The sequence below is a fragment of the Amphiprion ocellaris genome, chromosome 20 (assembly GCF_022539595.1).
Source record: "Amphiprion ocellaris isolate individual 3 ecotype Okinawa chromosome 20, ASM2253959v1, whole genome shotgun sequence".
Taxonomy (NCBI): domain Eukaryota; kingdom Metazoa; phylum Chordata; class Actinopteri; family Pomacentridae; genus Amphiprion; species Amphiprion ocellaris.
The window spans coordinates 28,574,757-28,590,162 of NC_072785.1; the positions used below are offsets into that span (position 1 = coordinate 28,574,757).

At 35.2% G+C, this 15,406-nt stretch overlaps 1 protein-coding gene across 8 annotated transcripts in view; it reads left to right on the forward strand.

The window, feature by feature from the left end:
• fgfr3 (fibroblast growth factor receptor 3) overlaps positions 1–14,721 on the forward strand; it is a 116,792-nt gene extending 102,071 nt beyond the window's left edge. For all 8 annotated transcript variants that reach the window (XM_035956008.2, XM_035956012.2, XM_035956007.2 and 5 more), the window contains exons 16-18: positions 7,849–7,986; positions 8,456–8,561; positions 9,509–14,721. In XM_035956008.2, the coding sequence (XP_035811901.1) occupies positions 7,849–7,986; positions 8,456–8,561; positions 9,509–9,673 (409 nt within the window). In that variant the 3' untranslated portion in view covers positions 9,674–14,721. The remainder of the gene's footprint in view (positions 1–7,848; positions 7,987–8,455; positions 8,562–9,508) is intronic.
• Positions 14,722–15,406: the final 685 nt, after the last annotated feature.

A 15,406-nucleotide genomic window follows, 5' to 3' on the forward strand; every position in this document is an offset into this window, starting at 1 on the left:
TAAAAATTTGTCATGGTCTAGGAATTATTTTAAATTTATAGTTTTAGAAATTTACAATCTGCCCTCTGTGTCTTTTCTGTAATTTTTACACTTTACAAAATCAACCTGCAGGCTGGATTGGACCCTCTGGCGAGCCGGTTTTGGACCGCGGGCCGCATGTTTGGCACCACTGCGTTATAATTCCTTATAAGTTTCCCTTTAAAGTTTTATTTCAGAAAAATCCCTCAAATTGGGCAAAAAAATTCTTGTAAATATTTTCAAAAAATGAGTAAAAATCTTCCAAAAAAATCCTAAAAATATCTAAAGTATATATATATCAGTAAAACTTCTACTATTTTTTTAAGAACATTCACATAATGAATGAATGTTCTTAAGAAACACTTTTACATTTTTTTTCCACCAAAAACTGTTCAAAGATTTCCCCAAAATGTTGAAAATGTGGACATCAGAAGTTTCACTGTGAAAATATATATGTTTTTTCACATTTTCAACTTTAAACCGGGTCAGTTTTGACCCACAGGACAACATGAAGGTTAAACAATGAAAAACAGCTGAAAATAACACAAAAAAAACTCCAGATTCCTTCCGTCTTTCCAGCTGCAGAACTGGCTTGCAACAACATTTGGGAGCCATTTTTATAGGATTATTTCACACCTCTGGTTTTGGTTTTTTTTGTGTGCAGAGGAACAGTGAGCCTGTAAGTAATTAATATCATCACATCGAGACAAGATGAATTTACTTTTTAAATTCATCTACCAGCCAGAGAAGTTCTCCCCGCTGCCAAGAGTGGCTGAGGTGAGGATTTTCCTCGGAGGTGTCGGCCTGTAAAAGCAGCGGGGAACGAATCGTAGTGACGCACGGAGAACAGAAAAGGTGGATGAAGTGTGGGTTGAAATAAGCTATTTGTGTTTAAAAAATCACACAGCTCAAACCTGGAACGGCAGAAATCATTTTAATCGGAAGAATCCCTTCTAATATGCAATTAATTAAACATTGTGCAGCAGATTATGATGCTGGGCGGCTTTGCTGAGCTCGTAATCACACACACAAGATCAGTTACCATAGAAAAGACAGCAACATGAATGGAAACTTCTCAATTTCGCATCACAACATTGCTTTATATTGCAATTTACTGCATTTTCTCAAGGTGAATAAAAGCCTGTCTGTGGATTATCTCCAAAGCCTGCGTATTAAAATGTCTGCAGGATTGAAACCACACCTTTAGACATTATTAATAGTTGCAACGGCAGTCTAAATAAATCAAGAAGGCAGGCAGAGTATTAAAACATCATCAACCTGCAGAACGGCTTCATCGCTGCCGAAATCAGACAGAAGACAGTAAAGTTGTGGCTGATTTCTCCCAGCCACCCGGTTCGAACACGAAGTTCTGCCAGATAATCAGCAGCTCTCCTGGCAGACAGAAAGCAGAGCATGCTCATTGAAAAATGAATAACAATTGTACATTTTTAGGTGAACTACAGATCCACCTTGTGGCTGAATTAAAGTATAAAGCACCCATTGTTCTCCTTTTAATGTGGAGATATTTAATGCTGCTTGTAATACAGTTTCAGTGGCTTTGAGGACACTGACAGGGCAAAACATTTTGGGAATATTCAGCATGAAACTGGTCAAACTTGAATTACTACATGACCAGCTATCAGCAGCTTTAACCCATCAATGTTAGCATTAACTCTCTGAACTCCAAGCAGCAGTTTCTGGGCATTTTTTTTCACATTTTTTTGTCACTGTTGGCTCATTTTTGCACCTCTATGGAAACAGAACAACCATGAATAGAAGTAGAGAGAACTCAGAAATGTTTTCTGTGCAGTTTGACACAGTTATAGTCCATTAAATCATTAAAAACTTTCATTATTTATGTTACAAAAATCAAATAAAAACTAGAATCAGTATGCACAACATTCTGCTTTGTGTAAACACAGCCTGCAGTTCAGCCAAAAAGTCCCTGAATTTCTGTCACATGACTGTTGGTCACAGCTGAGCCATTAATAGCTTCACAGTTGCGTCAAGAAGTGCAGAATTTTTTTCTTTTTACCACAATCTGGCTTTTGTGCATGGTTGATTTTTGCAGAATTTTTAAACAAGACACATAGAACAAGGGGATTTTGATTGAATAGCACGGTTTTATGCTTAGATGCGGTTAATTTTTCAGATGGGACTGTACATCACAGGTAAAAATCTAGCAAATATTTATGTTTAAACAGTTTTAGGCCCTGATAAATGGTGCAATTTTGGTAATTTTTTAAAAAATATTATTGTTTTCAAACCCGGCAGCAGGTTTTGGAGCTCAGAGAGTTGAGGCTGATTCATGCAGATCGTGTACACTACATATGTGCCAGGAAAACAAAGCAGGACCTCAAAGCCAATGCTAATTTAGAAGAGAAAGCTGTATGAGGACGTTCACATCTTTATAATTAGTTATTAAAAGAGTTGTAATTGAAGTCATTGCTGCAGGACTTTGGAGGTGCTCTGATTTTGTCACTACGTGCAGTAAAAAGCTCTAAATTCTCCAGAAATCCTGTGCTATGTCTGCGCATTTCTATAATCTGAAAAAAGTGCATAAAGAGACGTGGGAAGCAGGACTTTGCCTTTACTAGATGTGCAATATCGCTGGAATAGAATAGTAGCGGCCGGTGGGAATTGACGGGACTCAGGAACGTAGCGTTCACTTGTCATAGTTAGGAACATGTTTTGTGTCTGTTTTCTGTTGTATTGTGGCTCATTTTTCTTGCTTTGTGTCTATTTTTTTGTTGTCTTGTGTCTTATTTTTGTTGTTGTGTGGCTCATTGCAGTTGTTTTGTCTCTCATTTTTCTCATTTTCTGTCTCATTTTTCTTGTTTTGTGTCTGTTTTTTGTTGTTTTGTGTCTCATTTTTCTTCGTGTCTTATTTTTGTTCTTTTATCTCGTTTTGTAACTAATTTTTCTTGCTTGTGTCTTATTTTTGTTGTTGTGTGACTCATTGCAGTTGTTTTGTCTCTCATTTTTCTTATTTTCTGTCTCAATTTTCTTGTTTTGTGTCCTGTTTTTGTTTTATCTCATTTGTGTCATCTTGTGTCTTATTGTGGTTATTTTGTGGCTCATCTTAGTTGTTTTCTGTCTCATTTTTCATGTTTTGTGTCTTTTTTGTTGTTTTGTGTCTCATATTTCTGCTTTTTTGTCAAATTTTTGTTGTTTTGTAACTCATTTTTCTTGCTTTGTGTCTTATTTTTGTTGTGTGGCTCACTATAGTTGTTTTGTCTCTCATTTTTCTTATTTTCTGTCTCATTTTTCTTGTTTTGTGTCTGTTTTTTGTTGTTTTGTCTCATGTGTCATCTTGTGTCTTATTTTTCTTGTTTTCTGTTTCATTTTTTCTTGTTTTGTGTCTGTTTTTTGTTGTTTTGTCTCATTTGTGTCATCTTGTATCTTATTTTTCTTGTTTTCTGCCTCATTTTTGTTACAGTGAAGCTGTGCTGCGATCGCGCAGTGATACAGAAATCTATAACAAATTTGTGGATCCAGACTAAAAGCTGCATCACTGCCAAAATTTAATAACTTAGTCCTTGTGTCATTTCTGATCTTCCCTGAAAATTTCATCCAAATCCATTAGTCCGTTTTTGAGTAATGTTGCTAACAGACAGACGGACAGACAGACATACGCCGCCTAATTGTCAGGGTAAATAAGCAGTACGTAAAAATAAACAATAAGGAAAACATAAAATGCACAACACGTAAAACTTCTCCCCTCACATGCTCAGAACGTCTAAATCTCACTAAATCAAACATCACTTCTCATTTTTAGACTCTTGTTTCTGCAGGTGCTGCTAAAAATCCATGTCTGCTCTTTATTCTGATCCCTGCAGTTGTTTTCTAGGTGTTCGTGAACCCATTCAGACCTTAAAAACCTGCTTTGTTTATGCCCAGAAGGTAGCAGAGTTTTATTCTCAGCTGCATCTCTGAACGTTGACGTCTCTCTCCGGCCTCCTTCGCTGTTCGGACGGTGGACCAGAGAGCGTTTGTTTTTTCCACCCTCCGGACCGGAGCGAGGATAATTAGATTAAACCCACTGAGCGCTGCAGCGGGAGGAGGCGTCGCGTTCTGATTCACTGGACCAGCAGCCCAACAATAGTACGCCGGGTTAATAGGCTGCCCATTATCTCATTACCTTCCCTCATTTTTTAGCCATTTAGGAATAATGCGACCGTTCAGTCAAGCCACTGCCACTGAGGGAGAAAGGAAAGGGAGATGATGGCTTGGTTTGCAGCTGCCAGAGGTTCAGCAGCTGGACTGTAAATGCAGATACCGTATAATAAGCGTTTCCATTCATCTTTGCTGCTCGCTTTAGGTGGCGTTTTGGAGACATGACGGCCTGAATCCAACACAAACACGGATAAATTTACAGCTGTTTGTCCACACTTTGCTGGATTTTTGTCCAAAGTTTTTCATCCACATCAAAACACCAAGACATGATTACACCACGTCTCAACTCCAAGCACATTTTTCCTCACTGCAGGTTCATTTTACTGCAATATAAAGTCCAGAACGTCAATGGAAACAGAAGAAACATGAGAGAGAACTGCAGAAGAATGAATTTACACTGAAGGAGACAGTATTATGCTGTTAACCCTCCTGTTGTCCTCATTTACAGGCACCAAAAAATATTGTTTCTTTGTCTGAAAAAAATCCAAGAATTCGGCAAAAAAATTCCACAAATTTCTGAAAATTTGTAAAACATTCAAGGAAGAAAATTCCAATAATTCCTTAAAAATTTCCCTTAAAAGTTTTATTTTAAAAAATCCCCCAAATTTGGCAAGAAAAAATAAATATATCTAAAGTGATTACATATATATCAGTAAAACTTATAATATTTTCTTTAAGAACATTCAGAAAAAAATCAACCAAAATCCAACGAATTTCGCTGGATTTTGGTTGATTTTTTTCTGAATGTTCTTAAGAAACATTTTTAACATTTCTTTTTTCCACCAAAAAATGTTCAGAGATTTCCCCAAAATGTTGAAAATGTGGACGTCAGAAGTTTCACTGTGAAAAATTTTTTTTCCCGCATTTTCAAACTTTAAAACGAGTCAGTTTTGACCCACACGACGACACGAGTGTTCAATAAGAAGAAATATCTCAATTTTGGCCTGTTTTTGTCTGAAACAAGCAACTTTCTGCACGTTTACTTGTTTGCAATTGCAATTTTCTGGGTCTTATTTTGCATAAAATAAAATTTCCTGCAGTTATTAGTTACAATGAGCTCCTGGAAATTGGAAAAAAGTGCAAACATGCTGGAGAACAAATGTTTTTAACAGCAAAAGAACTAATTAACAGAAGTTAAATTTGCATTTCCCCTTCGCCCCAAATTTGGTCTGTGTTTTTGCTGCAATGAATGCTGGGATTTTGAGTCCAGCTACGAAGCAGACCTATAGTCTATACTGTAAAAAAAAAATGCTTTTTTTAAACATTATATAACTGTAATTGTCAGAAAAATGTAAGGTTATTTCACAGTTTTATTAAATTACACTTAATAACTAGTAAAATCACAGAAAAAAGGGGATTAATTTACATGTTAACCAGAAAAAAATATCCCCAACATAAATCTGGGTGTTTCAAAATGGTATGCTGTCCTTCTAAAAGTGGGACTGTAAAATTGCAGAATTTTTACTGCATTTAAATCAGGCAAAAATATAATTTTCCTCGCAGATATTTGCCATTTGTTGAAAGAAAAGTAATGTTGTTTTTTTTTTTTTTTAAATTGGTGAATAAACTGTTGGTTTGCAATTTTTATCTGTTTTAAATTACAGATAACTAATAAAATAATTAAAAAAAACAATATTAATTTGCATGTGAGACAATGTCCACATCAAAAATCTATATTTTTGCAAATTGCAATTTGACCATAAAATCATACAATTTTTACTGCATTTACATCAGCAAAAAAATAGTCTTGTTTTATGGATATTTGTCATTTTTTGGAAAGAGGAATTCTGAATATTTAGGATTGGGAAATTAGGAATGATTTGTCTGGACCGGTTTTGTTAAATTACAGATAATAACTAATAAAGTAACAGGGAACAACAACAAAGGACCCAAAATGTAAACTATGTTCACATCAAAAAATTGTATTTTTAGTTTTAATATTAATTCGTTCTTCTTACAAAGTCCTGAACCTTTATGGAAACAATTTTGTGAGAGAACTCAAAAATGTTTTCTGTGCAGTAAAACAAACTTACACAGAAGGAGACATCATTAGTTGCTGCTAAAAAAGAAGAAGTATCTCAGTTTTGGCAACTTTCTGCACGTTTGCTTGTGTGCAATCAGACTTTTTTGGGTTTTATTTTGCATAAAGTAAATTTTCTCCATGTAGTTTTATTGTTGTTGTTGTTGATGTGGGTCACGCTGCATTTAAAAGCTGCTGACAAGATTTTTATCAGTCAGTCTGGCTTTCAGTGAATTGTATTAACTCCCCACTTAGCTACAGGCTTTTTTTTTTGTTCTCCTATTCACTGTGGGCTCATTTTTCCTGCACAGCTATGGAAACAGAACCATGACTAGAAGTAGAGAGAACTTAGAAATGTATTCTGTGCTGTATGACACAGTTACTATGCCATAAATCATAAAATCAAACAAATTAAAACTGAATTTCTTGAAATAATTTAGTTACAAAGACTGAAAAAAAAATGGAATCAGCATGTTATGCATGTTTTCCAAGTGCCCACATGTGTTACCAACACTGGAAATAAATACTGACTCTACGTACTTTTGATATTTTGCTAATTACATGTTTAATTTGTTGCCATAATCGTCTCTTCTGTGGAAACACAGCCTGCAGTTCAACCAAATACTTTCTGAATTTTTGTCATGTCACTGTTCATTGCAGCTGAGTCACTCGTATCTTTCTAGTTGCACACAATTAGGCAAAATTTTTATTTTTTTTAAACTAAACAGCTTATTTTTGGGGAATTTTTAAACGAGACGCACAGAATAAAGGGATTTTTGATTTGGTTTTGTTTTCCAGTGGAACTGTAATGAGTAGTTCAGGGACCATCAGAAAGTTGTAAATCTGATTATTCTTGGTGCAATTTTGTCAATTTTTAAAGATAACATCTCTTTCAAACTTGCTAGCAGGTTTTGGACTTCTACAAACTTACCTTTGTGCATCAAAGTTACACATTTAGAACTTTTTGTGCACATTTAGACTCTGAATGAGTGTAGACAAAAGTGGAGCCAGCTTCAGCCCAGGGATGTTTTTATTAATTTGATGTACAATTGATGCAACAAACATTTGCAAATGTGATTAAAACATTAACTGATAATTAAATGACCTGTTTTGCTGCTGACGATACTCCTAAAGTTCCAAATATTGATTCACAGCTTAAAAAATCCACAACAAATGCACTATTTTGCACAGTCTTGCATGTTTTTGTGTGCTGTTTTGATGGATTTACAGTCTGGATTTGGTTCCAGACATGACAGAGTAGTCAGACAGTTTTTGTTCCCTTAAAGGCATTTCTTGACTATAAAAAACTCTAAAATAACACCAATGTTTGGCTTTAAAACTGGCTTCTCTCATGAGGATCTAATCGCTGATTAACACATTGACAGAAATCATTACTCTGTTCACTTCTGTTTAGTTCCTCTCGTGTCTTATTTGTGGCTCGAGGGGAGAGATGTTGATTTTTACCAGCATTGACCGGCTGTCCGAGACAATAACAATCTCTAATGGATTTTTGAATCGGCTGCAGTTAACATTATTTAAGATCAATGTTTCCTCCCAAACACATGGATCAGAAGCTTCTTTGTTGACCGCTGATCTGGATTGAGTGTATTTTTTGCGTTTCTGTGTGTGTCCAGGTGGTCTTACGGCGTTCTGCTGTGGGAGATCTTCACCCTGGGAGGCTCGCCGTACCCGGGAATCCCAGTAGAAGAGCTCTTTAAGCTGCTGAAGGAGGGACATCGGATGGACAAACCTGCCAACTGCACCCATGAACTGTAGGTGTCTGTTTAGATTAGAGCTCAGTGAGGCTTAATGCAGCTAAAATGAGTCAGAAATGGATGGAGAATAAGATTAAATCAAGTGCTTTTGGTTACAAATCACTGAAAATTCACTTTAATTTGCACTGTGGGAGTTTTGTCTTACTGTATTCTTACTTTTTCCTTAAATTATGTTATTGAAGTACTGTATTCTCACTATATTCTCAGTAAATAGCAGTTTCTTACCTCAAATGCCAGCTTAATGTCTTGTGATGTGTAAAATACTCCTGCTACACTCAGACATCCCTTAAAGGATCAATAAAATGGTCCATCTAGCTCTCTCTCTTAATCAGTCTAATATCTGATTATATTTGCTGTAAATATCAGATTTTATTGGTTGAGATGCAGATAAATCAAATGCCTTTATCGTCGATGGACATATCTACAGTGAAATTTTGAGAAACTGAACCTTGCTGCTGGTTTTCAGGTACATGATTATGAGGGAGTGCTGGCATGCCGTCCCGTCTCAGAGGCCGACCTTCAGGCAGCTGGTAGAAGATCACGACCGGGTTTTATCAATGACCTCCACCGACGTAAGTCTCCCTCCACAGCTGCCGCTCGATGCCATTACACGGAAACAGAAGGACTATTGGAACATTTACTGCTTAGTTTCAGCTTAGATCAGAGGAACTGGTTGCTAAAAACACATTTATGGAAGGTAGAACACATAGAATCGCAATTAAAGTCACAGGTTTGTGCACAAATTCAAATCAAAGAGCAAAAGAATACAGGTAGATAGAGATCTGTTCAATGCTTCTACATGTATTTCTTTCTAATTCCAAGGATTTGACAGTGACTCCACAGTTTAAAAGTCAGAATTTTTTGGTTGAATCTGAGTTATTAATGGCTGCTCAGCCCAGACTTTTTTGGGATTTGATAGCATTTGATTGGAGACATGAAGAAATAAAATTAATTGAAGCAGGATCCCTGATTTTTTTTGGCACGACTACTAGTTACAGCTAAGTCACTGATGGCTTCTCAGTTGCACCGTTGAGCACAGAAATGTTAAAAATGTTTCTTAAAAACATTCACAAAAAACATTCACAAAAACACTTTACACTGGATTTTGGTTGATTTTTTGTGAATGTTCTTAAAGAAAATATTAGAAGTTTTACTGATATATATGTAATCACTTTAGATATTTTTAGTATTTTTTTGGAAGATTTTTACAAATTTTTTGAAAATATTTACAAGAATTTTCTTGCCAAATTTGGGGGATTTTTTAAAAAATAAAACTCTTAAGGGAAACTTTTAAGGAATTATTGGAATTTTCTTGCTGAAGGTTTTGCAAATTTTCTGAAATTTGGGGAATTTTTTTGCTGAATTTTTGGATTTTTTTCAGACAAAGCAACAATATTTTTTTGGATGCCCATAAGTGAAGACAACAGGAGGGTTAAATAGAATGAAAAGTCAAAAATGAAGGTGACATTACAGGAAAAGTAACCCTGTCCTACGACTAACCCATGTCCTGCCCTTCCAGGAGTACCTGGACCTGTCGGTGCCCTTCGAGCAGTACTCGCCCACCTGCCAGGACTCCAACAGCACCTGCTCCTCGGGGGACGACTCAGTGTTCGCCCACGACCCGCTGCCCGAGGAGCCCTGTCTTCCCAAACAGCTGCCCAGCAACGGGGTGATTCGGACGTAGAAACCGAAGGACGTTTAAGAATCACCTCCTCAGTGACTCAACATCCGGAAAAAACTCAGCATGCAATACTTCCTTCAGCTCCTCCGCTCATCTTAAATTCTCCCTTAAAAGACTCCAAGAAGCAGTGAAGGATTATTTTTTGTTCCTCTTTTCAGAAGATTCTATTTTTGTACTCGGGCCAGTCTTTTGTTACGGACAATCTGTGGGGTGAAACCATTCCGTGCCTACTGGGATTAAACCTCCTGACTGAAATGAAAAGGATCTAAATGGGGGGGGGGGAGTGAAGGGCATTGACGAGCGACTGATCGGCGATCCAGTAGGCGGGCGATTTTTTTCTATCCCCTGAAAGTTCGCGGGAAAATCAACCAGCAGACGCCAGAATCGACTCGACGATGGGACTCGTTCTTCCAAGAAAACAGAGATGATCTCACGTTTTTACTCCTGAATTTATACGTCATCGTCGCGTCTCAGCATCCACCGCTTTTTGTGATAATCATGGAAGAGAATCGTCAGCATAGAGGCGAAGTTTCAGGGCCATTCAGTAATAAGAACAGCGAGGTTCGGAGTTCGTTTTTGTTTTTTTATGTATCTAGAAAAGTGATTTATTGTAAATATATAAATGCAAATATGTATCATATTGCTGTCCGCAGCTGTAAAAGACAAAAACAACGTTTTTTTTAAGATATTGTTTTAGGATGGAAGCAGTCTAGAAGACACTGTCATGATGTGTAAAACATTTAATCAGAAAAAAAGTTTATTTGAATAATTAACGTGTATATTTGTAAAGATATTTATAGACGTAACATGTGGTTCTTAAGTTCGAAAGGTCTAGTTTAGGATTTTAGTACTGTACGCAAAGATTTTTATTTCTTTTTTGTTTTTTTTGTAACTTATTTTACAACCAACGTTATTTTCACGGACTCCTCTGGTTTTTCAATCCATCTTTTTATCAGTTTGTTTACAGTTAGGTGACAGTTTTTTCGTTAAAAAAGAGAGAGAATAAGAATGTATGACAGGTGATTTCTGAGAACGATTCGAGTTTGCAATACGATAGCAACGATTAGCTCTTGCTGGGCAAGAAAACGCAGCGCTTGGAGATACTAGAGAGACGTTTCAGTGTGACTGAAGTACTTCAAACATCGTAAACAACAACTAGCTGTGAAACATGAGAAGCCTTCAGTGAACCTTTTTCAGGAAAAATCCTCCTATTTTTACTGTTTTACTTTGAATTTGTTCTGTTTAATGAATTCAAGAAGCAGCTGGTGGCCTATTTGTGGCTAATACTTAATTTTAAACCATTTTTAATAACAGAAAAGTTACTGAATGAGCAATTTCAGGTAAATTTTAGCATTGAACTACAACTCCCAGCATGCTTTCCGGCAGTTATTCATTTTAATGTGCTTGTTGCATTTAGAAAAATGGGAAAAGATGCTGGACAACAAATGTTTTTAACAGCAAAAGAACAAATTAAGAAAAGTTAAAGTTGCATTTCCTCATTATCTCAAATTGGTCCAGGGTTTTTGTGCAATGCATGCTGGGATTTTGAGTCCAGATCTGTAGTCTACACTGTAAAAATAATATGTGTGTTTTTAAACGGTTTTTAGCTGTAATTGTTTGAAAAATGTAATGTTAATTCACAGTTTTGTTAAAATACAGTTAATAACTAGTAAAAGCACAGAAATAAAGGGATTCATTTATATGTTAACCATATATAAATGTTCCCAACAAAAATCTGGATTTCGACAAATGGTATGTTGACATTCTAAAAATGTAACAATAAAATCACTGAATTTTTACAGTATGTAAATCTGCAAAAAAAAAAAAAAAATCACAGATATTTTCCATTTATTGAAAGAAAAATAGTGTATATTTCAGAATTTTTTAAACGGTGAATAATCTTTTAACTGTTATTTTACAGTTTCTACCTGATTTGGTTAAATTACAGAAAACAATAAATAAAATAGGCCCATACTGCCAAAACATTTGACTGTAAAATAGTAATTTTTTTTTTTACTGTATTTAAATCAGCAAAAAAATAATTTTAATTTATGGATATTTGCCCTTTTTTAGAAAGAGAAATTATGAATGAATTGTCTAGGCTATTTTTTTCCCAAGATTTTACCTGTTTTGTTAAATTACAGGTAATAGCTAAACAAAATAACAGAAAAAAAATATTAATTTGCATGTTAACCAAAAAAAAAAAAAGCCATAGCTTTTGACCATAAATTATACTTTTTTTTTTTTTTACGGTGTTTAAATAAGGTGTTATTTTATGGATATTTGGCTTTTTTTCAAAGAAATCATGTTGAAAGGATTTGTCTTGAGCAGTTTTGTTAAATTACAGATAATAACTAATAAAATAACAGAAAAAATGTATTTATTTGCAGGTTAACTGTTAAAAAAAAGGCCAAAAATGTAAACAACGTTCACATCAAAAAAAAAATTTAATTTTAATATTAATTCATTCTTTTACAAAATTGACAATGAAATTAGACAGTTTTTTCACTGTAGTCATATCAGATAAAAATGTCAATATTTTACTTATATTTTCTGTTATTTTTACCATTTTTAATGTTATTTTTCTGGCACACTTGCTGCCAGATGTTCAGTTTATTCACCAAAAATCGATTTTTATTTTTTTACAGTGTAGAAATAAGCCCTTGCCCTTTAATTCTGACAAAAGGCACCCACTAACTCAAATCAAACCACCAGCTGCTGCTTTTTTCTTTAAATAAAACATTTATTACTATGTATGTATTACAGGTGGATTTTTCTCTTAAAAGTGCCTCTGAAGGCTTCGATCTCTAAACTCCTAAAGGTCACAGGGTCGACGATGTGCTCCAGCAACACGCTGAGCACCTGCACTCGTAGATTTAATTTAAAGAAAACATCAGCTGGAAGGCAGAAATGTAAAAGATGAAAAAACCCAGAAAGAAACCTGCCCGGATGCTTGAGATTTTATCGCTGCTCTAATAGTATTAATACTGAAAATGAAGGCAACGCTGCGCGACTCACGAGTCAAACGGCGAAAAAGAAACTCTATATACAGTTTATATATATATATATAAATATAAATATATTGGTTTGTTTAAAGGAGACTCTGGAGTGTGCGGTGGGTCCTGCTTCAAGTTTGTCGGGGGGGGGGAAAGTGCCAAAATTTGTCTTATAAAGTCACTGAGATCTCCAGATATCCTGTTGCTGCACCGGGGAATGTAAGTTAAATGTGCAGCAAAGGATCATGGGATTGCCAAATGGATATCACCACCTTTTATTTTTGTTTTATCATATGCAGTCGTGTCTCCAGCCGACTCCCCAAATAAATAAAAAAAGTGTTTACAGAGACAAAATCACAAAAAGGGAAATAATCGATGAATTTAATCCGCTGCTAGATGATAAAATAATATTCAGTTACTCTGCAATGGCTGTAAATCAGTGTATGACTGAGGAATTATTAAATATACTTAAATAAATCACCCCATTGCTACTTATAGTACTTAAAAGTGTGAGAATTTGTCTTTAAATCTGCCTGATTTTTGTACATTTTAGCACCAAATTGCGCGTTTTTTCATGCAGAAATTAAGAATTTATTTCCGTTTTTTTAATTATTGTATTACAGTTTTGGCCCAAAATCTACAAAGTGCCTGGAGGTCATTTTAGCAAAACAAAATAAAAGCGATCGGTTAATTTTTGAATGTATAACTGTAGAAAAAAGAAGCGTTTTAGATTCTAGAAGCAGGTTATGCAAATTTTAGCCTGATTTTTGTTTAATTTTCATTTTTTAAGCGAAAGAAAAAGGTACTTCTGCAAAGGTTGGATGGATCTAATGAAACGGATGCTGTTTTTTTTGTTTTATTTATTCTTCCTTGCTGGGTAAAAGCTTTCCCTATGGTGAGAGTGTTTTTATTCAAAGCTGTCGTCTGCTTTTCAGTGTCTTTCATTAAAGAGCCAGAAGAAGAAAATGATGATGATGATGTAGAGTAGTTGTGTTACTAGATGCGCTTTGCTCCTGGCATAGTTTATCCTCTTTATTTCATTATTTTATTTCATTTTACCGCCTCCTTGCTGAGCTTTCCCTGTCAAATCGCTTTTAAAATCTTGTTTTTAACATGTGGCATTTTATTTTGAAAAATCAGACTTTTGATAATGCTTTTTTATGCATTAAATACGTCTTTTTAACAAATTAAGGTGGGAAATTTCTGTTCTGGAGATGAAAATCGATACAAAAACGCTGATTTATTTGCAAAAAAGAGATTTCAATGCGAAATGTGTTAAAAACGTGTTTAGGAGTGACCGTGTTTTCTTCGCTGGATTTATTTAAAAGTGAACTTCCTGTGCTGTCGAATGAATAAACGCCTCAGCAGGGAGGGATTTTTACTGTATGTACAGTCGACTTCACGCCACCTGAGGTTGGATTCACTTATTTATTCTGCATTTTATTCACCCTCAACGTCATCAGGATTAAAATCTGAGAAGTGTCCACTCCGATACACTTTTTCCTTCCAGATTTGTCAAAATTTCAAAGATTTCCTCAAGTTTTTGCGTATTTAATTTAACTTTCTGGTTCGTTTTCGGCCCCTTTTCAGTTCTAACCAGTTAAAGATTAATTTATAGCTTTAAATGTAGTTTTTATGCAGCTGTGTGAGCTATTTTCTGATTTTTTGCATCATTTTTTGCATTCCACATCCGGCTTTTCACAACAACGGTGAGACAGGAAATCATGGTTTTCCTTTTTCTTTTCTGCGTAATTTATTTTTCTAACATAGAAAGGTGGAACTAACCATTTGGCATTATGTGATGTTTCTTTTTTTTCAGTTTGTGATTCATAGCTTGTTTGTTGCGATGTTTTGATCATGATGAATCCTCTGTAACATTCCACCACAACATCCCCTCCGGGTGAACATCTCCCACCGGGATGGAAAGAAAAAAAACAGCGACTATTTCACAACTTTCTCTTCTTCCTCTCCGTCTCTCTCAATCTCTCTCTTTCTCTCTGTGCCTGACAAACTGCCTGTCGACAAAAGGTTTTCAATAAACATGTTATAATAGCGCTTCGCTGTCGGCCCGACTCTCTGTCACTTTGCAAAACAAGCTGTTCCTGTGGCGAAAAAAGATTTTTATGATTCAGGGTGAGGAAATCAGATGTTTAGGAGGGTGTGTTAGTGAAATGAAACCGGAATACCAACAAAAATAAGACACGAAACAACAAAAATAAGGCACAAAACAACAAAAATAAAGACATAAAACAGTATGAATAAGATGCAAACATCAAAAATGAGACAGAAAACTACAAAAAACAGACACAAAACATTATAAACAAGTTGCAAACATCAAAAATGAGACAGAAAACAATACAAACGAGACACATAATAACACAACCACTAAAAATGAGACACAAAACAACAAAAAACAGACAGTAAACAACAAAAACTGACACAAAACAGTGCAAATGTGACACAAAACAATACAAACAAGACATAAAACAACAAAAAACAGACAAAAAAACAGCAAAAATGGACACCAGTGTTAATGAGAGCAAAACAACACAAATAAGAAACACAAGACACAAAAGCGTGATTTTTTTTCTTTCTGTAGAAGTTTTCAGATTTCAAAATGACTGATGCTAACATTTTATTTGTGTGTTTGAGTTGTTATTGAGCCCAAATGTCATTTTTCAGTGTCCACAGCAAGAAAAGTGGTGAAAAAATGATTAAAACCTGATATAAAGGAGCATAA